Here is a 21696-nt window from a genome sequence, read left to right as displayed (position 1 = left end):
ATGAACGTTTACTCATAGCTGACTTTGTAGTCACATTTTATTTTAAATTTGTTTTTCAAATTTTCTAAAGTTTCGTCGGAATCATTTAAGACAATTTTTATTGGTCTAGTTTTAGAAGTATGTACTTGTTTTTCCCACACGAAATATTTTCTTAACCTTACCGTCAATTGATTCTGAAACATTGAACACTACTACGTTTTTGGATCCGTTTATTCTGTCCTGGATTTCATCAATACTGTCTTCCTCGTTTTTATGTAATCTTTTTAATGCTAAAGTTTGTCAATCTTCTCCCTTATATCATTTACTAAGTTGTCTAATAGTGACACTAGTGTCATTCCTTCGTCACATTTTTTACAGAGGTAAACTTCGCCCGTGCGAACAGTTGTTGAAACATTCGTTACAAAACTCACAAACCACTCAGAAGCCCACATCAGCAATTCAACGAAACCCAATTCAATTAAAACAGTGTTACGATAATTGTGAATTTAAAATCGGCGTGGGTAAAACTCAACAATTTAGTTGTTAGTAACTCAAATTTACACGGCTAATTACACAGCGATTATGTACAAAATAATTTTGGCGCAACATGACTGGATTCTCAACATTCACTGGACTCGATTCGTTCATTGAATAATAATCGTTCCCGAAGGTGGCCTCTATTTAAATCCAAACTTCCCTTCTAGATGTTTCGTGATCGAGGTCTTTCTCGAATACCCATCGCGACTTCCGCTTCCAGTCTTTTCTTTAGCGAACGCCGCCTGACCGCCGTCACCGACGATGAGTCACCCATCATCGCGGCACATGTTATGTAGAAAACCCATAGACGTCGTACAGGGCCTGCGTATGGGTTTATTTCGTAACACTGCCCCCTCCTTAGTTCTAATCGTCCTGAAACATCAATGGTGTCACTGTCGTACTTCATGAGGCGGTCTAAGTGAACAATCTTCATTTTCGTCTTCGGCCCTTGTCGAATCCTGTAAACGAAATCATTGATCCTCGTCACAAAAGTATATGGGCTTTTCCAATCTGGTGACAACTTAGGGCAACGACCATTCCTTCTTCGTGGGTTACAAAGCCATACCAAATCTCCTGCCTGGAACTCTACAGAGTTGTCCCTAAGTAACGTGTCCCCATTCTACCACTCGCCACTCTACTCTTGTGGTGCAGCATTTCGTGAAGGCTCGGCAGCTTCTCCTGCAAGCCATCGCGGTACCCTTTGACATTCTTCCTGTACTTATTCCGTGGCCTACCTCCTTCGGGGAAACTGGGGCTGGTAAGAGTTACCTCCGTAAGAGGGACTTGACGGAACACTTGCGTTCTGATAAGGCTCTACTTTCTAGTAAAGGAGCTATGCGAATAATAAGTTGTCTAGGGCGAGTCAACTGAGCAGTTAGGGAGCGTAGCGGCTACCTCAGAGTTGACTTATTTTTTTCACTTGTTTTAAAAGACTTGCGGATCCAAATTTATTTCGTACCCAATCAAGTCAGCTAATCCCACCTTCGAAGGTACGAACTTGTAGCCCGTTCGGTCCATAGCAAGCAAGGTAACGGGGCAATGGCAACAAAACCGGGTACCTAGAGGCGGGCGCCAAGCTCCACTGGGGAATGGATTGTCGACCCATATTTTCTTGTAGGACTGGAGGGGGTAGTGAAAAGCTTCTTGATCGTGGTTTGGCTCCTTGGGCGTGCCTTAAAGCCTAACGGCGGGAAAGGCACGATCCCTCGCAATAGCACCACTCATGTACTTATTCCCTTCTTCGGTCACTGAGAGGGGACCCGTTACATCTCCTGCCGTTCTTGTAAAAGGTGAACCGACGTTCTATGGTTGCATCGGTCCTCTCGCCTTAATCTTAGATCTTTTAACCGCCGTACAGGTCCTACACTTCTTGCCCCAGCTCTCGACGTGTTCCCAGCAAAGGACCCAGTAGAATCTCTCCCTAACTTTGGAAAGCGTCTTGTTTGTTCCATAATGAGCACCCGAACCTCCATTGTGCATTTCTTGAAATACTTCCTAGGTTCTAATGGCCGGAACCACCAACTGCATAGTGACATGCCTTCCATCCGGACTTTGCCAGGCTCACTTAACCAATCCTTTCCCGACCTGCAAGGAGTCCCATTGAGCTCATAATGCCTTGAAAGAAGGTGACTCGTCTGATGTGTCAAACCACCCAGGTCGTTCTATCCCATCTTAGCCCATATTTTGACGCATGGTGTCCCTTTCATAACAAGCCCACCATTCGTCATCCTGGAAACAAAAAGTCCGAACTTGTGAGTTAGTACCAGTTAACATCATCACCAAAGCAAGCAATCACTTGTCCGCGGCCAGTCAAATCACTTCAGTAGTGATTCACATTGAGCTTGTTTCTTTGTCTAAGATTTCTTTCCACGAATATCATGAATGAATATAGTCCATCACCATCTAGGGAATGCGCCTATTCTTTAGATTTCGACAAAATCTAATCACTCCAACTGCAATTCATCTACAAAATTGCACCAGTTCGTGGAAGACCCGGAGATCAACTGCAAAACACTTACGATCAAGGCCGACAAATCTGACGAATTCGCCAGCATTCTGGTTGGTCGGCCGGCAATTAATGACGGGAAATGCATTTTTATAAACACTTGCCGCTATAAACATGACATGATTGGAATTAAAATTCAGTCTAATCCAATTCAATCCTTCGGTCGGTCCGACCACTTCCTAGTGTGATCGCGATACCCCAACTTCCGGCCGCCGAGCGCCGAACCCGTGCAAAATAGTGCCAAATGCATCTCCATTCTCCAATCTTCAAGCCGACCTTCTTCAGCTGGTTGCAACGGCGCATCCCGAGCTTCCCCTTCCAACCTTCTACCGAGCTGCTAACTCGATGACATGTAAGGTTCACTGACCTAGTTACGGTATACCCTGTTCTGTCCTTGCGGAGACCAGGTTAGTGATTTTAACACATCATTATGAATCTCGCCCCCAAATGATGGACTCCCCTTATCAAATCAAATTCTTTCGGTTCTATTCGGGACCCCCATGCCGTATCAGGAAACTCTACCCTATAGGGCACTGCCCACGTTTTTATCTCAAACACGCACTCAATTCAGCAACCGGACATTGATAAGGTATGCATTCGCAACACCGGGGCCGTATTCAATACGAATGGTTAGATTAATACCACTTTCCCCGGGGTTCCCACAAATGATGCGCCACGACCCAGGGCAACTCCAACAACTCTCTAATCTGTTATATTTTGAACACAGTACTAGGAAAGCCCGCTTATTTTAACCTAACTTAATCTTTATGTTTACTGCCATTTATTGTTCTCTCTAATAATACACAATTTTTTCTTAGTTGTTACGAATAAAATGTACGAGCCCTATTCTTGTTCAGTCTTATAATAATATTAACTGTAGCATTTGTTTATTAATAGATTACACAAGTCAGGACCTAAGGGGCACCCCTTTTGTGACGGCCACCGGCAAAAACTCGGACATCAAAATTTGGACACTAAATATTGAAATAAATTATAGAACAGAGCCGGCAGAGCTACCGCAGAGATAATTGTTTATTGTTCACTGTGCAATGTGCAGTTCCAAAGATTACATAAACAAAGTCATTAAATACAAATTTATTACAATAATTATCATGATCATGCATCAAGTTGGCTTTGAAAAATCTGTCGCTGCATTTTTAATAAGAATTTGCCGCCTGCATAGGCTACATGGAAAAAAGGCATCATGGTACCTGAATTATGTGGTTGCCTACCCAGCAGACAGCAAATGTGCTGGAAATGTTAAGAAAATTAAGTTGACACTCGTGAGTGGCTAATAGTGATCAATAATTATAACGACGCGACAAAATCCACAAAATTTGAAAACCAAAGATCTTTTGTAATCGTCTTATATTTAAGTAAACATTTTTGTTTATTTTGTACTTTTCTAGGTAGCAATAAAGCTAGGTACTTACCTACCTCGGATGCTAGCCATTGTATTTTGTATTTACACATTAGATACCTACCTGATACAAAGATGAACTTTACGTAAAATACAGGATGGTCCACGTGTAATAAAGAGCATGAATAAATTTGAAACGCAACCTAAAATACATTTTCACCACTATCTTGGATATTATATAATTACAATTGGAATATTAAACACATTGTAACTTGTCAAAAACTTCAAACTGAAAGTTAAAAACACATTTTATTTTTTACTAATGAAATAGATGTAAGCATATTATTATTGTCTTAATGAATGCATCTTATTAATGAATGAAATTTATACGCGGCTTTGAACTTTTAACTATCGCCATAATCAAGCATTTTTATTAACATTTTTTGTAAACAAAAATGTATTCATGAATAATTATTTGAACCTGTTTCACAGTTGTAAGATACTGTAAAATTTTCTATGTCTATACATAACCTATGACACTTCATAATACTTTTACATTTAATTCAGGTGATCACAAGCACATCAGACCATCAGGTTATTTACTTTAGTTAACGTGTGTTCCCAGTAGGTAACTCTATAAAAATCATAACTTGTTAGACGGTTTCTTTATATCGCTAAAGGTTTGTTTACTTTTTCCACAGACAATTGTTTAAAACAAAACTGTATAGTATTGTAACGGGCGATAAATTTACTTATTTTTGGAGATGTTGGTATAAATCAGAACAATCGTCATTGTCGTAAAGCTCAAGGTTGTCCTTGTGAAACTTGGATTTTATAATTTCACACCATGCTAATCAAGGTTTATAATTTCACAGTTAAATAAATATTGCCGCCGTTTGGCTGGACACGATGTCTTTGTCCAGTTTTATAATTTCATGGTCTAAATTTGTTAATTTTAACAAAAAGCATATTTAGCCACTAAAAATCTTCATATTACAGTTAATTAAACCTAATTTGGTGGAAAAACAAATACTTTTACGACGCCCCAAATAAACTGGTAACTTGTAAACAATTTTGCGAAAACAACTCCTTTGGAGGGGTCTTTACTTATAAAAGATCGAAAGATCCAAAAAAGACCAGAGTCCTCTAGCCAGTTGCCTGTTTAGTGTGTGTTTGTGTTGTGACACAAGGGGGTAAGTATCTATATCTATATCTCCAAAAATGTGCACGATTTCATAAAATGTTTAAACTTTTGTTTTTATTAATATTTTTAAAGTTCAGTTTAATTTTGATGATAAATCGCCCTTTGTATTCTCGATTGGATAACGTTTTGAGATTTATACCTATTTTTAAAGATTAATTTGCATTGTAATTATTAGTTAAACAGTTATATTGTTTGATGAACGCTGACCACGCAACTACTATAATGCTCCTTACCAAATTTTTGAGTTGTTACCAAATTTTGAGTTATGTTACAAAATTTGAGTTGTTACAAATTTTGAGTTATGGTATCAATTTTCAGTTTTGTTATATTTTTGTTTTAGATTTTTTTAAATGTTTGTTTTATTATGCTTTCAATGATTTAGTTTCAAAGTTATAAGGTTTTCTTGAATTTATTTAAAAATGTTTTAATACTGAAGTTCATTTTCTGTTAATTATATTTGCATGTTAAACTACACTACAATTTATTGTTATTCCAAATTATTCTCATATGACTAAATCTCTTTTGTACATACTCATTTCTAAATTAAATATATTATTCATTTAAGCAAAATGCATATATTTGAAGTAGTCCCTTTGTCCAGTCACTAGAATGTGTTACCATCATCACGAACCAGCCTACGAACAAATAAATAATATTTTCACTATATGTCGGGCCCAAAGTCCACGACAAGAGTTTTACAGTTGTATATCTAATAAATTAACAAAAGTTAATTTTGAAAATCTCCCAAGCCCGTCACAGTATATCCACTTTATGCCATTTATGTAAGTCTATATAACTTATATTCCTTTAATAAAAAGCTTTCGAACAAGTGGGAGCTCCAATTTGTATTGCGTCAGCCCTTCGAAGTACGCACAAAAGTGGGTTGTCCGTGAACAGGTCATCTGTCTGACAAAAAAAAAAAACATATTTTGGAATGACCCTTTGTCATGTCCATTATACAGCGTACATCATGGTCTACCATAACTCGAAAACTTTTTAGTAACAAGATACTTCCGAGTTTTTTTATATGATAATTTATCGATGAATTATGAAAGAACCAATAACAGCAATTTTTTATTACTTCCAGGTGAATATCTTAATCGGTCATTGAATATATAAGCGTCTACTAACTCTTTGGTTACTTCAGTAGTTAGGTCACAAAGTAATATGACATTTATTGAGTTTAAATTATATATTATCAAAAATTCTATTGTTTACACGTACAGTTTCCCTCGGTTTCAAACATTGTCGTATTTCCTCTACCATTTAGGTATTTTAAACCCGTTCCTGATTAAAATTCCAGTTTTTGAAAAAGTGTTATCACCTTGAAAAACTAGATACTTAAGTACATGTAGCGATTTCAAGGTTCGCTATTGGTTATAACTGGATTGATTAATCATTTAAGTTTTAAAACTGCGACTAAGTACCACGATTCCTTAAGCCACATAAGCTAAATAAGTTAAATTAGTTTACGCACTATATAAAATCATATTTAAATAGTAACAGCAAGTTTTAATTAAACGCCTCGCAATGTCTGTACAATTCATTGACATCGAAACGGAATATGAAAAAAACAAGCAAGTGCAGAGGAAACAAGTCAGAAAATTTATGGATTGGATTAACCAACAGCCTCATCTACCCAAAATCACTGGTAAGGAGAAATATGTAATACTTTTAATTTTACCAAGGTATGTAGAGTTTCAAGCCCTTACTTTCTTACACTCCTGTTACTATGACGAAGACGCGGCCAAAAAGACCGCGGATGTTTTCTTTACGGTAAAAACTTCAAACCCTAATGTGTTCAGAATGAGAGATCCACATAAATTACCAACTACAGAAGGTTTAGACGTTACGTAAGTGGTTGGTAATATAGTTACCCTGGTCTAACATATAGTTGCAGTGTTATGTCTATGTTGCCTAAGAAAACTCCCAAAGGGTATACCATTCTATATATCAAATTAATTGATCCCGATCCCAGACATTTGAACATGGCAACACAGGTCAAAATTTTTGATATGACATGTATGTTGCATTTACATCAGACCGGAATTACTGAGGGCTATGTAGCCATGTTGGATATGCAGGAAGTGGCTCTTCGCCATTTATTCCGTTTATCGCCATCTGCTTTAAAAGCGCTTCTTTATTATATATCCGAAGGTATCCCTGGACGGATAATGGAGTTTCACTTCGTGAATACTATACCATTTATTATCAACAAGGTTTTAACTTTGATTAAACCTCTACTAAGCAAAAAAATCTATGACATCGTATGTATTTTCAAATTTAAAATTATGTTTGTACACATTATTTTTTAGATTCATGTACACAGCACGGTTGAAGATTCAGCAGAATTTATCCCTATTGACTGTTTGCCAGAAGATTACGGTGGGTCTGCCGAAGCTATATCAGTTATACATGGTGCGTTAGTGGTCAGTAGAAATGAACTAATCGAAAACGTTTTCTTTTAGAGAAGAGCAAACAAAAACTTCTCCAAAATGAAGCTTTTTTCGAGTGGGAAGATACACAAGTTGTTGATGAAAGCCTAAGACCGAAGAAGAAGAGCTACTGGTTTAGTTGGGGCTAAGAAAATTGTGTCGTTGGTACAAAATAACAATTTAGTTTAATTTGAAAGTTGAATGTTGAATTAGAAGTATTTCGAAAAATGTTCTACTTTTTTATTTTGTCACTGAAAAAAGAAGTGCGGGAGAGAAAAAGAAAATAGCGTTATACGTCATTTAAACATGAAGACAAGCGCATAATTTTGAAAACATTAATAACCCAAGAGAAAGAAGAAAGGAACTTTAAGTAGATTACGATTATAGTGAGTAACCAGGTACGTGCCAGAATGTACTAAAAGCTGATATGCAAATTATCGTTGCGTAAAATTAATATGCTAAATTTAAAACGTTTTTATCATAATCACCATATTATACGAGTAGGTAATATACATATACATTTTATGAATTTTAACTAAAACCCACAAAAAAACATAGGGAAACGTAAACAAAAAACTGTTGAACTTAAGCAAAAAACGTCAAGGCAAACAACACAGTGAAAAAACTAATTAAAAAAATTAGAATTTGGTAAGTGAAAAAGTCATTAATTTTAACAATGCTTAGTTTTAATTTTCTTTATATCAGTAATTAGTTTTTCAATCGTATTTCAATTTGAAAAAGATTTTGTTAAAACAAAACAATATTTGCGAAACAGTAAAAATCGAACGAGCATAAATTAAATAAAAACTAAATTCTTTTTCTAAATATTTTCATCTAAAGCGGAAACATCGTTGAACTTCCCTATATATTAAGAATTTTAACTAATACCGACAAAATAACATGAAGAAACATAAACAAAAATCCGTTGAACTTAAGCAACAAACGCCAAGGCAAACAACACATCAGGAAACTAATTCAAGGAATTTAAATTTGAAACGCGAAAATGTCATTATTTAAAATTTTTCTTTATACTATTAATTTATTTTTTCAATCGCATTTAAATTTCAAAAAGATTTTGGTAAAATAAAACAATAAAAATCGAACGAGCATAAATTAAACAAATTAAATTCTTTTTCTAAATATTTTCATCTAAAACGGAAATATCGTTGAACGTCTCGAATGTTTTCTCATTTTTTCGAATTTAACACAAAACTTCTGACAAACGCTTCGAATTTCTGGATTTTTTTATTAAAAAAAAAAATAATAAAAAATATTTTCTACGCATATTTTATATCTTATGTCGATTTCGTGCTGCTCTACCTTGTTGGTACGCAATTCATACCTACTTACATATTTTTATTAATTGTCATATACATTTATGTCAAATTTTGTTATTATTTTTTATTCATACTATACAATTGTTTTTGTTTTCTCGGTGTTGTTTTCGATATAGATGCAAAAATGTTCATGAAACTTTGCACCATTTTTCATTAAAGTCTCGTTATTTGCAGGCGCGACTGGTGCCAGGGGGCACAACGGCACGTACCCCCCCAAAATTACAACGTCTACAAACACACTGGACATAGCAAAATAGTAATTTTCATATTTAAAAAATTGTCCGGAAATTTGCGTCATAATTATCAAAACTAATTTTTTTATCTTGCTCCATTTGTATAAAATATAACAAAACTTACATCTAAAGATGTTGTGTCTTGGAGATATGTTACGTTGCTGAAGTGCTGATAAAAGCGGAGACCAAATCATGCCTCATTTAGACGTTTTGTTTACACCGTTGCGATGGAAACCGTGCATATAGTCGCGGTATTCAGCTGGAATCAGGTCCTACTCAAACAATGACCACTACCAGTAACTCACATGAGTTGCGGGATTTCATTTTCATTCTGCGCGAGTGAAATTGTTTGATTTTGGATAAAAATAATGAATTCAGTTGAAAAATTTAGAGAGAGCAACCCCCGATTTATTATAAAGATTCACCCCTCTTCCAAAATCTATATTAATTTTATCCATTTTCAAAATTTTGTTCTTGTTCATTTTCACACCGAATCACTATTTCACGTTTACTGTTAGGTTTTAACTTCTTCCGTCATTTTCTCCTGATCAAATAATTTCGAGTATTTTTGTTTTATTTTGCTTAAGGTTGTGATAACCCAAATATTCCTCCAAAATTAAGATATATTCAAGAAATCTGAAAACCCACAAAAGTTTAAAATTGGTCCTGAGCTATGATCGTAAACAAACTGGAACCCTACATTGTATTTTTGAAATGGCAGAATGCGTTCTGTCATGCAATTTATTCGATAAAGTGACATAAAAACAAGTTCACGAAACAACAATTGAACAAAGAAAACAAAAATTAAACGTAACAAAATCGATAACCGAGAAACAAGTAACCGTAGCGACGCCAGCACTTCGCTTTCTGTTTTTTCGCACCAACCACAGCTCCATAAAAACCACACCAATATAGCCGAGATCTAGAGGCCTGATTTATTCTGAAGCTATACTGGCGAAATCCAATATTGCGAATAAACATTTACATGAACAATGACAATGAGAGGTAAATTATTATCAATTTAGGCTAGGGCCCTTGCACTCCGCTTCTGCTACCCGATCCCGTGTATTTATGCCGATTCAATTTAAATCTGATACATGCATATATTTAGAATTTAAATTGATAACTAAACAAGTATTAAAAAAAAATAATGCAGAGGTAAATAATCCAAAATCTTGACCCCACTCGGCGCCACTGACATATACAAAATTATTTTACCAACAAGGTAGAGCTACAAAAACATTTTGTCTCTTCTTAATAACGCACTTGTTCATAGTAACCTAATTGTTAAAACTTGTTTCTGCAATTATTCCTAATAGTTCTGAATATTTCACAAGGATAAAATTTCGTAACCAGTTTTTTTAGTTGAGCAAGAATTTTTAAAAAGTAAACAAAATCGCAAATAAAACAAGGAACTATCAAAACTAATTCATTACAATAGAAAAAACGAACTTTATTGTGGTTAAACATCACAATTGTGAATTGTGGTAACCCAAATTGACATGTGAAAAAAAAAATGAAAAGCTCGTGAAAATTTCAAAAATTCAAAATTTAGCCTTGGCTGTGATCCTTTAACAAAATACATAGAACCCTACATTGTGTTTGTTTGTTTTTTTTTTTTGTGGCGGAATGCGTTCAGATGCAAATGGTACTTTATTTAGCGGTACTTTTCCAACCCCAAGGTTGGAAGGCTAAATAAAACAGAAACTATATGGAGGACACAAAATTATTTATTCCTCCACTGACAAAAAAAAAGAAAAGAAAACTGCGACTAAGTTGTGCCGATTGAAGACACCTCTTAATCCTCAGCTACAAAAAAAAACTTGCCTAACTTTGAATGAAATCAAATTAAACGTTCTAAATCAATGCAAATATTCGAATATCATTAATTTAATAAAAACAAAGAAAAATCTGCATTAAAGTAACTGGATGTAAAAACACAAGTTATTACAGGCGTGTGGCGACAAATTTAAAATTATAGCAGTCATCAAGAGAACAAAATTTAACTCTATGCGGCGGCAGCGGCACCGGAGCGCTATAAGGGTGTCGCGATTTTCAATTTCATTGTAGAACGCCGTACGAGCAGGCCATTATAGTCGCAAACTCGTGGTTGGATCCCGGCTATGGGGAGAAGCCGACAGCGTCACGTCATCCCGACCGCCCCTGACGCCCATTCAAAATCTGCGTCTTTCATCCAGACGGCGTGATAAATCCCGCCAGCTCGACTAGGAACCGCACCCTCCGCTTCTGCCATGTGTTTCTGTGTTATTTACCTTAATTCCATTATAATTGTTCACTTTCAATGACTCTAATATTAAACTACAACTGTTAAAGTTTCAAAAGAGCAATAAACAACATTTAAATTCGCCATACCATACGCTCTCGTGAAATTTTAAACAACAAATAATTTTTTCTGAGATTAAGATTGGACATCCGACAATTTACATGATGAAAATCAACAAAATATTTACATGGTAAAAAAACTAGCAAAAATTTATAAAAAAAAAGATCTGGTGTGAAGTAAAACTTGTGCAGATAAAAAAAAATATATGAGGTGGAAAATAGCAAAGTTAACAAAATTACATGAGGTTAATACTTTATGTCCATTCAAGTTATTGGTTAAATTTTAAAAGCGAAGTCATTCAGCTGCATTGTGGGTCATCCCTTTACATTCCCCCCAAACAGATATATAAAAACATAACAGGCAATCTGGAGGTTCTAAATGGTGTCGGACGAATGCGTCATTCCAAAAAATAGGCGTCAAAAATATGTCTTCCAGAAATCTGATCAATCCTATGGCGCTGTGCAAATAATGGTCTAAATAAAAGGAGTAAAATGCACGTCCCCCATAAGCCACAATGTTGTTAATTTGTTGAACGAGATCTTACAGTTCAAACATGTACTTGCTTTGAAAATAGTCTTTCAACGTGGCCGCTACCAGAACAAAGAATTTACCTGATGTTAAATTATGCCACACTTGATCAACGCTACAAACAAAGAATTTACATTATGTTAAATTATGCCATACTTTATCAACAATTCAAACAAAGAATTTACATTATGTTAAATTATGCCACACTTTATCAACGATTCAAACGAAGAATTTACATTATCTTAAATGATGCCTTAATCCAAGTGACTGATAACCTAAAACCATTAGCTTTGAGAGTTTATTACGTGGAATGTCCCCAGCCCATCCCAAACAAACACATGAAAAATAAACACAAAATGCATCCGGCGTTGCGAGAAAAGCTTCTCGGTGATATAGCTTTCCACGTTGCGAGAAAAATATCTCGATAATGTGATGATGATATGATGATAATAACTGCCTAAGTTTTTAATCCTCCTTTACCTCAGTTCACGATATTATGAATTCTACCGTACTTTCACGGTCCTTTCCCCACACTTTAGATTGATTTAACTGCCGTAAATGAATTATTAGCAATCTTGTGTGAGGAATTAAGAAGTATTATAATGCAACACTTAAGTATAAGTATCCAAAAACCTTATTTTTAACTTGGGAAACAAACGATGAGTCCTGACTAAGTGCATCTCATGAATTCTCCTAACAAGTACGTTACCTGAACAAATCTCATGACTGTTAAATTGTGTTAACGATTAAACTCCTAACATGAGCTGTGAATTTACAAACAATAAAACAAATTTAAACCACTTCAAAAATTATATTTTAACTGGTGATTGTATTTTATTTGTCTCGTTTTTTTTTTAGGTAAATTGTATATCCTGTGTCGATAGTGACTTGTTCTTTAAATAAAATAACAATCACTGGTTAGTTAAATAAATAATTTTTAAAGTTTTTTTGCGAAACATGTCATGGTGGCCGGTTTTTTTCTTGTCAGTATATATGTAAAATATAGCATGCGGGAAAGATACATGTGAGATATGACATTAAAAAAACATGTCAGTGAGTCATAGTAGCTATTAAAAAAAAATACATGATCTACTAACATCTAAAAAGGTCGTGAATATAACGTGTGTAATTATTTGTAACTTCATGACAGAATATGCACAAGTTTAGTTTTAAGTGTTTTAACACGTCACAATTCGTAATTTAAAATAACATTGGCACTCCAGTTAAATTTTATAATTTTTAGCTTCTAAAAAAGTTAAAAAATGAATTTGCATATAATCTGTAGATTAATATATACTTGTTGTACAGCTTATTTATTAGATCTAAAAATTTAAAACCCAAAATTTTACCAAATTTGTAAGGAACTAAACGTAAACCTCATTAAAACTCAATAAGGAATGCGCATTTCATGACCTTTACACGTATTATTAATTTGTAATTTGTGAAGAAAGTGTTCACATACGTGCGCACCTAATTTATACAACCATTCAACAAAAAATATAATTCGTTTTTCAAATACATATGATATGGTTATGAGTTCCTATTTTAATTAAGTACCTACGACCGATTTTAGAACACGCAATTTATCCGTGCTGAAATATTTCAAATTAACGCCGCATGTCAATATTTTTTACTACTTTTTACCCGATAACAACATTTACGATTGTGCAATAACGTATGTTCTTGTTTTGTTTTGTTTATTACGCCGTGCTTTATTTCAGTTCCTGCGAATTAATATATACATGCACAACCTAGTCGATGCATGCTTTTTAAATTTTTCACCAAATAGCGAAATCATCAAGGTTCATTTTGTCGTGCTGCGTTATCTTTAGCTTCTTTGTAAATACACAAAAACTATCACTAAAAACTAAATTAACTACACGGAAATTAATTCCGTTCTAACCGGTTATTCGGAAAGTGCATCGTTCACTCACAACCAGGTAGTTCCGTATTCGTTAGAATAAAAATAAACCTTGACTAAAAATATTTCATATATTTTAACCAATCAGAATGATTTCTCAAACGCACGAACATAAGAAAGCACTACACTTTGCCCTTGACCATTGTAGGTACCTCAGTTCACGATGACCCTCAACTTGATTGATATCAAGAGCGAGTACGCTAAAGACAAAGATTTGAAACAAGGGGATGTTGAGTTATTTATGACCTGGGTTAACAAGCAGCCACATCTACCAAAAATTAATGGTAAGTGGTCCTATTTAAAAGTCGTACCTTTCATAAATGTCAACTCAAAATTGCAGAACTGCAAGCCATTCTTTTCCTACAAAGTTGCTATTATAGTAATGAAGCGGCAAAAACTGCCCTTGATACCTACTTCACTGTCAAAGCTCTGTGTCCTGAAATGTTTGGGAATAGGAATCCCTTAACAGGACCTATGAAAGAAACAATACATGTGAGGTAAGTACAATTCGGTTACTTTGATAATTTAAACATTGGTGCCGCTCTAGCGTTATGACACCCCTTCCCAAAGAAACGCCTGATGGTAGTACAATTTTTTTCGTCAAATTAACAGATACTACTCCTGATAAATATATATTTGTTGATCAGTGCCGATACTTTGATATGATTTCCATGTTACATTTGTACCAGAAAGGGACATCAAAAGGTCATTTGATCGTTTTTGATATGAAGGGGATAAGTTTCCCACATTTAGCTAAACTAGGGCCTATTACCATGAAGAAGCTATTATTCTACCTTCAGGATGCCCTGCCTGTGAGATTGAAGGGCTTACATTTTGTTAATATTGTCCCGTTTATGGATAAAATTCTAGCGTTGATGAGACCCTTCATGAAAAAGGAACTCATGGATGTGGTAATTATGTAATGGGAAATTTATTTCTGACCTCATAAGTTTGTTTTAGTTATTTTTGCACACAACTGTAGACGAATTGTTTAAATACGTTCCGCAAGATTGTCTTCCACAAGAATACGGCGGGTCTGTAGAGGCTGTACCTATTTTACACGGTAAGTCTATACCCAGAACGTTATTTTTGTATCCATTAAAATTTTATGATATGATTGTGGAGGGCTAGCCGGTATAGTGGCACAGTAACGGATAACCTTGAATAAAAATATAGGGGTTTTATTTTAATAGAGAATGAGACCCACAGGAAACAAATGGCAAAGCATTATTTAGGCAATACACAAAATGAACATTAAACAAACAATAATAATGATGATGAATTATAATTATTAACCGCAATTAAGATGTCTTCATACACTTGGTACTTTAAACTTTTTCCTGAAGTTCATCTGCCTGGTGAAGGTACTACTATATACCGAAACACATGTAGCAGTATGCTACAGAAAAAACTGAAATAAAATTTGAGTGGATACAAAAATAATGTTCAAAATATACGGACTCTTACGTAACAGAGACACTTTTTTGTAGAAAAAATTAAAGGTGATTTGCGCAACAATACCGCTTTGTTCGAATGGGAAGAAACTCAAAAAGTTGATGAAAGCAAGCGACCTGGAAAACCAAAAAATATTGGTGATATATTTGGGGTTGAGGGTACTTTCAAGAAATTAGAAATAGACTGATGCATATGATGTAATAATTATAACTGTAGTAACAATATATTATGTTGATCATTAGTAATGTTCTAATTTACGATGACTATAGCCTTAATGACAGGTACATTATTTTTTCATGGTCAGTTTCAATTCACCAACAGGACGTGCAGCACTGGATACACAATTACCAGGTCAGTAGTTTATTGTTTGTTATAGTTTGCAGTACATTTGAAGCGTGTAATAACCACATTAGATTAGTTTTCAGAAATTCACACGCGGAATTATAATATTGAAATAGTGTCCCATACAAAAAAGGTAATTTCCCTTTATCAGAAATCAATCAGATATAGAGTACTGCTCAGCAGCCTAACTACTAAATAAATGTAGCTGCTGTATTTTTGCGCATATCAGAAACTTGGAATTTACATATTGCAGTATTATTTATTAGTGAAAATATTCTAGTAAGATAAAAGCTCAATTTAAGGAAATGTTTAACACGAAAAATTGCACATCATGCAAATACTAATACTGAAATAAATGTTGTTCTCTCAGTAGCATTTCTTGGTTTTACCCCAGAAGTTAAATTCAGTCATAAGGTGAAATCATAACTATTTTGTGTCAATTCATTCAAAAAAATCACAAAGATTATGTATTTTCTGCAAAAATTTTTATGACTTGACATACAAATGCATTAAAATGAAACAGAAATAGAATAGAAAATAGCGTAGGTAATGACTTTTTGGCGTCATTTTCTGAAAAAATTTTGTGCTTTTTTATGTGTTAATTTACGATCTAAAAACGTTCAAATTAAAACTGTAATACCTATGACAAAATTTCTAATCAGTCTTGCCTTTGTTCTTTAATTTGTAATAAACTACTTTTCGATGCAACATTAAATACATTTCCACTAATTTAGTACCGAGTATTAACGACTTTTGCCTCAGCTGTAAATGATTCATTTGGAAAGCTTTATTTACAGTGACAGAAAATAACCACAACGCAATTAAAGATAATTTAAGAAGACTTTTAATGGAATACGAACAGTCATCATTTTTATATAAGGCTAATTAAATGAGTATGTTTCTTTATACTTGAAATTTATTATTGATGATGGGTTGCTTTTAAACCGCAGTTACGTGGTTATATTTTTCAAATTAAAAGTGCAGAAAATAATAGCAATTAGTTAAATTAATGACTACTTTTCTTTAATAAACAATAAATACTTACACAACACAATTACATGTACACTAATATTACAACAAAAGATTGACGTTTATGACCTTAATTAATAACACATTAATTTGATTTATTAATTACAGCAAAAAATACAAGATAGACTTTTTTTAGATTACACTGTAAAACAGGTTTTCATTTCTCTGTTCTGTAGTAATTGTAATAAAATAAACGAATTTAATTTAAACTGATACAACAATTTTGAGTGACTGACTCCTTTACAACGAATAATTCGTGTATGCTACATCAAACTGTTTTACCTACCATCAAATTTTTACTATAGTTGTTCCTACTAATATTTTTTACATTTTCGTTAATAAAAGAATAAATAACAAGAAAAAGTCCCCCACACTTAAAAAGAAAGGAAAACAAACCATAACCCAAAATTTTATAAAATCTCGAACTAAAATTCCTACAGCTACAAAAACGTTTAACGTGTCAAGATTTTAGAAAATGTCTTTTCAATTAATGGATGTAGAAACAGAGTACGAAAAAGACAAAAACCTCAAACGAGAAGACATTCAAATTTTAGCCGAATGGATGGACAAACAACCACATTTACCCAAAGCGACGGAACTTCAACTAGTCCTTTTTCTCCAAAGTTGTTATTATCGTCTGGAAGCTGCCAAAACGGCCATTGATAATTTTTTCACTGTCAGAACTCTCTGTCCTGATATTTTTGGTACGCCAAGCGTAGAAACTCTTAAGCAACAATTATCAGTAAGGTAATGTTTAACTTACCTGTAAGTGCGGTAATAATAGACATTTTTTTATCTCTATAGTACCATCAATGTTCTACCCAAGAAAACTCCAGAAGGTTACAGTGTGATAGTAATGAAATTGCTAGATCCTAACCCAGAACATTACCACAACGTCAGTCAAATTAATTTTTCTGACTTAACTTTGATGCTCAGTCTGCACCAGAAAGGTACCAGCACGGGTATCATAACGGTTTTTGATATGAAAGGGTTGGCTTTCGGACACCTTACCAGATTTAATTTGGTGGCAATTAAGAAACATTTGTTCTATATTCAGGTGCGTAATTAACGCTAGTTATATTATCTTTGATCGTTAAAACACAAATTTCAGGAAGCTGCCCCCATCCGTATTAAAGGAGTACATTACATTAATGTCGTTCCGTTCATGGACAAGATAATGGCAATGGTAAAACCCTTCATGAAGAAAGAGCTGGTTCAACTGGTAAAAACAAACCAAGCACCTTTCACATTAAAAAATATACCTTAACCATTTTTAGTTAAATTTCCATACGGATTCTATGGAGAGTTTGTTCAAGTTCGTACCAAAGGAAATTATGCCTGAAGACTATGGTGGTGAAGGTCCTTCACTAGCTACTCTACATGGTAAATACATACTTGTTTTTTTTATTGTAATATGACTGACTTAATTTTAGAGCAAAACAGGAAAAATCTTCTGGAAAATATGGATTTTTTTAGATGGTTAGATACGTTGAAAGTAGATGAAAGTAAACGTCCAGGAAAACCGAAAAATGCTGGAGAGATTTTTGGTGTTGATGGCACATTCAAAAAGTTAGAAGTCGATTGAAGTGTTAATAGTTTAGTATTAATTGTTTTTGTTGATAGTTTTGTTGTAGTTGCGTTCTTTTCTGTTACTTATTGTACAGAATATATTATAGACTGTTAGAGTAAAATTTAATTAGCAAAATATATGTAATTAGAGTTATTTACATAAAATTTCACTTGCACAATAAAGACCACAAGCACCTCAGGAAGTTTTTTTTCAATAAAGATTAATTTTACAATTGAAATGGTGCAAGCAAATTTTTCCTTCTATCAGCGTGGGGTGAGTTACTAAGCGCGTGTTGCTCGATACCTCATTAATTATTAAAATTAGAAAAAAAATAAAAAAATTAAAACCAAAGTTGTACGGTTGTACCTCCTATCGCAAATGGAAGAGTTTGTGTATTCGGTAACCGCTTGTAAGCAAGAATATCTGGCCAAATACCGTGATTTGCAAGTTCAAGAAACGTTAAACACTCACATTAGAGATGTAATCAATAGATTTGTTCGAACTGGCAGTGTCAACACTTTTGTTGACACCTATCCCCTAGAAGACCATCAGTATCTGAGGTTGATGACTTGCAATATGAAAGTGAACAATGGGTCCAAAACATTAACGAAAGGATGTTACAGAACATTTTTGAAAATAAGAAAAGATGTTTAATCACAGTAAATTTGTTTATTTTTATTGTGAGTTTTATTTGTTAATAACATACGGTATGAATCATTTAGGCAACCAGTTATACAGATGCGTGTGGTATTTGTCATGCGTCCTTGGGCATACAAGTAAAATACACGTAAAGTGATAGGCGGCACGCTTGCATGACCTACTGCGACCCTATAATCATTTATAGAAACATGTATAACGTGTCAATAACTTTCTCTGCATGACACAATGGCAGTTTTTTAAAAACAATTTATCATCATTACTCTTTTTAAAATTTTGGTGAAGTGAAATTTTTCGTCACATATCTTTAAAAGTCAATATCTCAGTTATTTATAAATTTTACGAATTTTCAGTTTACAAAACTCTGGAAATTACAAAAGAAACATTATTGACTTTTGTTATCGGAATTGAGACACTGGTGGTGTTTTTACCCATTTATCAGAATTACACTTTGGATGATAATATTTGAATATCATCTGAAGTCGCATTAATACCACTTCATTTTAATAAACTGTGTTAACCCAAACTTCCCGCCTTAAAAATGACATGTGAGCAGGTTTTAAAAACCCGCGAAAAATTCAGAAATTCCAAAATTTGACCTTGGCTGTGATCGTCTAACAAAATGGTATCGTACATTGTGTTTTTAAAAAGTGGCGGGATGCGTTCGGATGCAAGTGGTGGACCCTAAGGTTGGAAAACTACCGCTAAATAAAACACAAAATATATGGAGGAGCTTGGGGCTCCTGGTCGTGGATGTTCTCCCCCCACGACGGTGATTCTATTCTATCGCAAGCACTGCCGTCCAACACCCCTCTACCCTGGATGAACAGGCCGTTACGGTCGCACACTCGTTGTTGGGCCAAGCCAACAGCGTCACGTCATCTCGACCGCCCCTGACTTCCACTCTAGACCTGCATCCTTTATACAGATAGCGCGACCGCCAGCTCGACATGGAACCGCGCACTCCGCTTCCGCCACGTGTTATTTTGTTATTTACCTCAATTCTATTTAAATGTTAAATTTCTATAACTCTGATATTAAACTACAACTGAACAAGTGTTAAAGTTTCAAAAAGAGCAATAAACACCATTTAAATTCGCCATACACTCTCGTGAAATTTGAAAGAGCAAAGAATGATCTGAGATTAAGATTGGACATCAGACAATTTATATGATGGAAACATTAATCAACAAAATATTTACATGAAAAAAACTACCAAAGATTTATCAAACAAAAAAGGTCTGGTGTGAAGTAAAACTTGCGCAGACCAAAAAAATATTACGGGAGGTTAGTATAGCATCAAAATTTATATTCAATTTAAATTATACAACAAAGAAAATTACTGAAGTTAAAATTGTGAAATAGAAAAAAAAAATGGGATGAGGTCAAAAATTGCAAAGCTAACAAAATTACATGAGATTAATATTTTATGGCCATTCGAGTTATTGGTTAATTTTCAAAAGTGAAGTTATACAGCTGCATTGTGGGCCATCCTTTTACATTCCCCAAACAAACACATAAAAAACATAACAGGCAATCGGAGGTTCAAAATGGCGTCGGACGAATGCGTCGTTCAAAAAACTGCGTCAAAAGTATGTCTCCCAGAAATGCGAACAATGCTGTGGCGCTCTGCAAATAATGGTCTAAATCAAAGGAATAAAATGCACGTCCCACATGACTCACAATATTGTTACTTGGTTCAACGAGATTTTACAGTTCCAACATGCGCTCGGTTTAAAAAAACTCTTTCAACATGGCCGCTGCCAGCACAAAGAATTTATCTGATGTTAAATTATGCCACACTTTATCAACGGTTCAAACAAAGAATTTACATTATGTTAAATTATGCATTGATCCAAGTGATTGGTTACTTAAAAACAATTAGCTTTGAGAGTTTATATCGTGAACTGTCCCCAGCTTATCCCCAAAACACATGCTAAATAAACATAAAATGCATCCTGTGTTGCGAGAAATATGCGTCTCGGTGATGTAATTTTCAACGTTGCGAGAAAAATGTCTCGGTGATAGCGATGCTAACTGCCTAAAGGGAAAAATTTACAATCCCCCGTAACCTTGTGTGAGGAGTCAAGAAGGGTTATAATGTAACACTTAAGTAAAAGCACCCAGAAACCTTATTCACAATTTGATAAACAAAGTATGAGTCCTGACTAAGTGAATTTCATGAAACCTCCTAACAAGTGCTGTATCTAAACAAACTCCTGACTGTTAAATTGTGTTAGAACCAGTTAACGATTAAAATCCTAACATGAACTGTGAATTTACAAACAATAAAACAAATTTACACCACGTGTTAGCGTCGGTCGAAAATTCGCATATTTCCACTTGAAAAAACCTCAAGAATTAGCTATGCGTGTTGGGGAAACTGTGGCGTCGTCGTCGTTGTGATTAGTTGTCGTTAAACAAAGGCTTCCCCCTTTTTCTAACTATCAAACCAACTAAACTTAACCTAGCTAACTTACCACGTCGTTTACTCTCGTGTTTTCGGCGAATAGGTACTCTCGTGTTTTCTCACAGTTTCGTTCCTAGAGTACGAAGAAATAGGTCTCCCGTTTCCGTTTGCCTTCTGTCTGTGGCGATTTGTATTTAATCTCCAAAACTACTAGATCAATTGTTGTTAAATTTTATATGTATTTTAAGAATAGATAGGTAGGTAGATAGAAGAGGTAGAGGGTAAAACGCTAACCAAAATGTGTCTGATCATCCCCACCAACAATGTGATGACTCCTGTACTTGTGACTT

General features: G+C 34.5%; 3 protein-coding genes across 12 annotated transcripts; all 3 read left to right on the top strand.

The window, feature by feature from the left end:
• Positions 1-313: 313 nt before the first annotated feature.
• Positions 314-15579, top strand: LOC135142031 (alpha-tocopherol transfer protein-like). 3 transcript variants are annotated; one of them, XM_064073678.1, is made up of 6 exons: positions 314-2873; positions 14032-14167; positions 14224-14380; positions 14431-14794; positions 14844-14946; positions 15374-15579. In XM_064073678.1, exons 2-6 carry the CDS (start codon positions 14047-14049, stop codon positions 15523-15525), a joined length of 897 nt encoding a protein of 298 aa, XP_063929748.1. In that variant the 5' UTR covers positions 314-2873; positions 14032-14046; the 3' UTR covers positions 15526-15579. The 3 variants fall into 3 exon arrangements, with proteins under 3 accessions (XP_063929748.1, XP_063929746.1, XP_063929747.1); XM_064073676.1 differs by lacking the exon at positions 314-2873 and adding an exon at positions 7833-7918; XM_064073677.1 differs by lacking the exon at positions 314-2873 and adding an exon at positions 13647-13902.
• Positions 4336-7675, top strand: LOC135142029 (alpha-tocopherol transfer protein-like). 5 transcript variants are annotated; one of them, XM_064073673.1, is made up of 5 exons: positions 4336-5074; positions 6586-6938; positions 6986-7352; positions 7401-7503; positions 7554-7675. In XM_064073673.1, exons 2-5 carry the CDS (start codon positions 6616-6618, stop codon positions 7667-7669), a joined length of 909 nt encoding a protein of 302 aa, XP_063929743.1. In that variant the 5' UTR covers positions 4336-5074; positions 6586-6615; the 3' UTR covers positions 7670-7675. The 5 variants fall into 5 exon arrangements, with proteins under 5 accessions (XP_063929743.1, XP_063929741.1, XP_063929742.1 ...); XM_064073671.1 differs by having other exon boundaries at positions 6173-6938; XM_064073672.1 differs by lacking the exon at positions 4336-5074 and adding an exon at positions 5478-5867 and having other exon boundaries at positions 6173-6938.
• Positions 15555-18404, top strand: LOC135142028 (alpha-tocopherol transfer protein-like). 4 transcript variants are annotated; one of them, XM_064073668.1, is made up of 7 exons: positions 15555-15689; positions 15764-15813; positions 17182-17456; positions 17514-17766; positions 17821-17931; positions 17987-18092; positions 18143-18404. In XM_064073668.1, exons 1-7 carry the CDS (start codon positions 15635-15637, stop codon positions 18292-18294), a joined length of 1002 nt encoding a protein of 333 aa, XP_063929738.1. In that variant the 5' UTR covers positions 15555-15634; the 3' UTR covers positions 18295-18404. The 4 variants fall into 4 exon arrangements, with proteins under 4 accessions (XP_063929738.1, XP_063929736.1, XP_063929737.1 ...); XM_064073666.1 differs by having other exon boundaries at positions 15567-15689; positions 15757-15813; XM_064073667.1 differs by lacking the exon at positions 15764-15813 and having other exon boundaries at positions 15567-15689.
• Positions 18405-21696: the final 3292 nt, after the last annotated feature.

Source organism: Zophobas morio, unplaced genomic scaffold (assembly GCF_036711695.1).
Source record: "Zophobas morio isolate AGI-343-1 ecotype UQ-CSIRO unplaced genomic scaffold, CSIRO_AGI_Zmor_V1 ptg000046l, whole genome shotgun sequence".
Lineage (NCBI taxonomy): Eukaryota > Metazoa > Arthropoda > Insecta > Coleoptera > Tenebrionidae > Zophobas > Zophobas morio.
The sequence above is the reverse complement of the archived record's forward strand: the minus strand, read 5'-3'. Positions and strand labels throughout refer to the sequence as shown.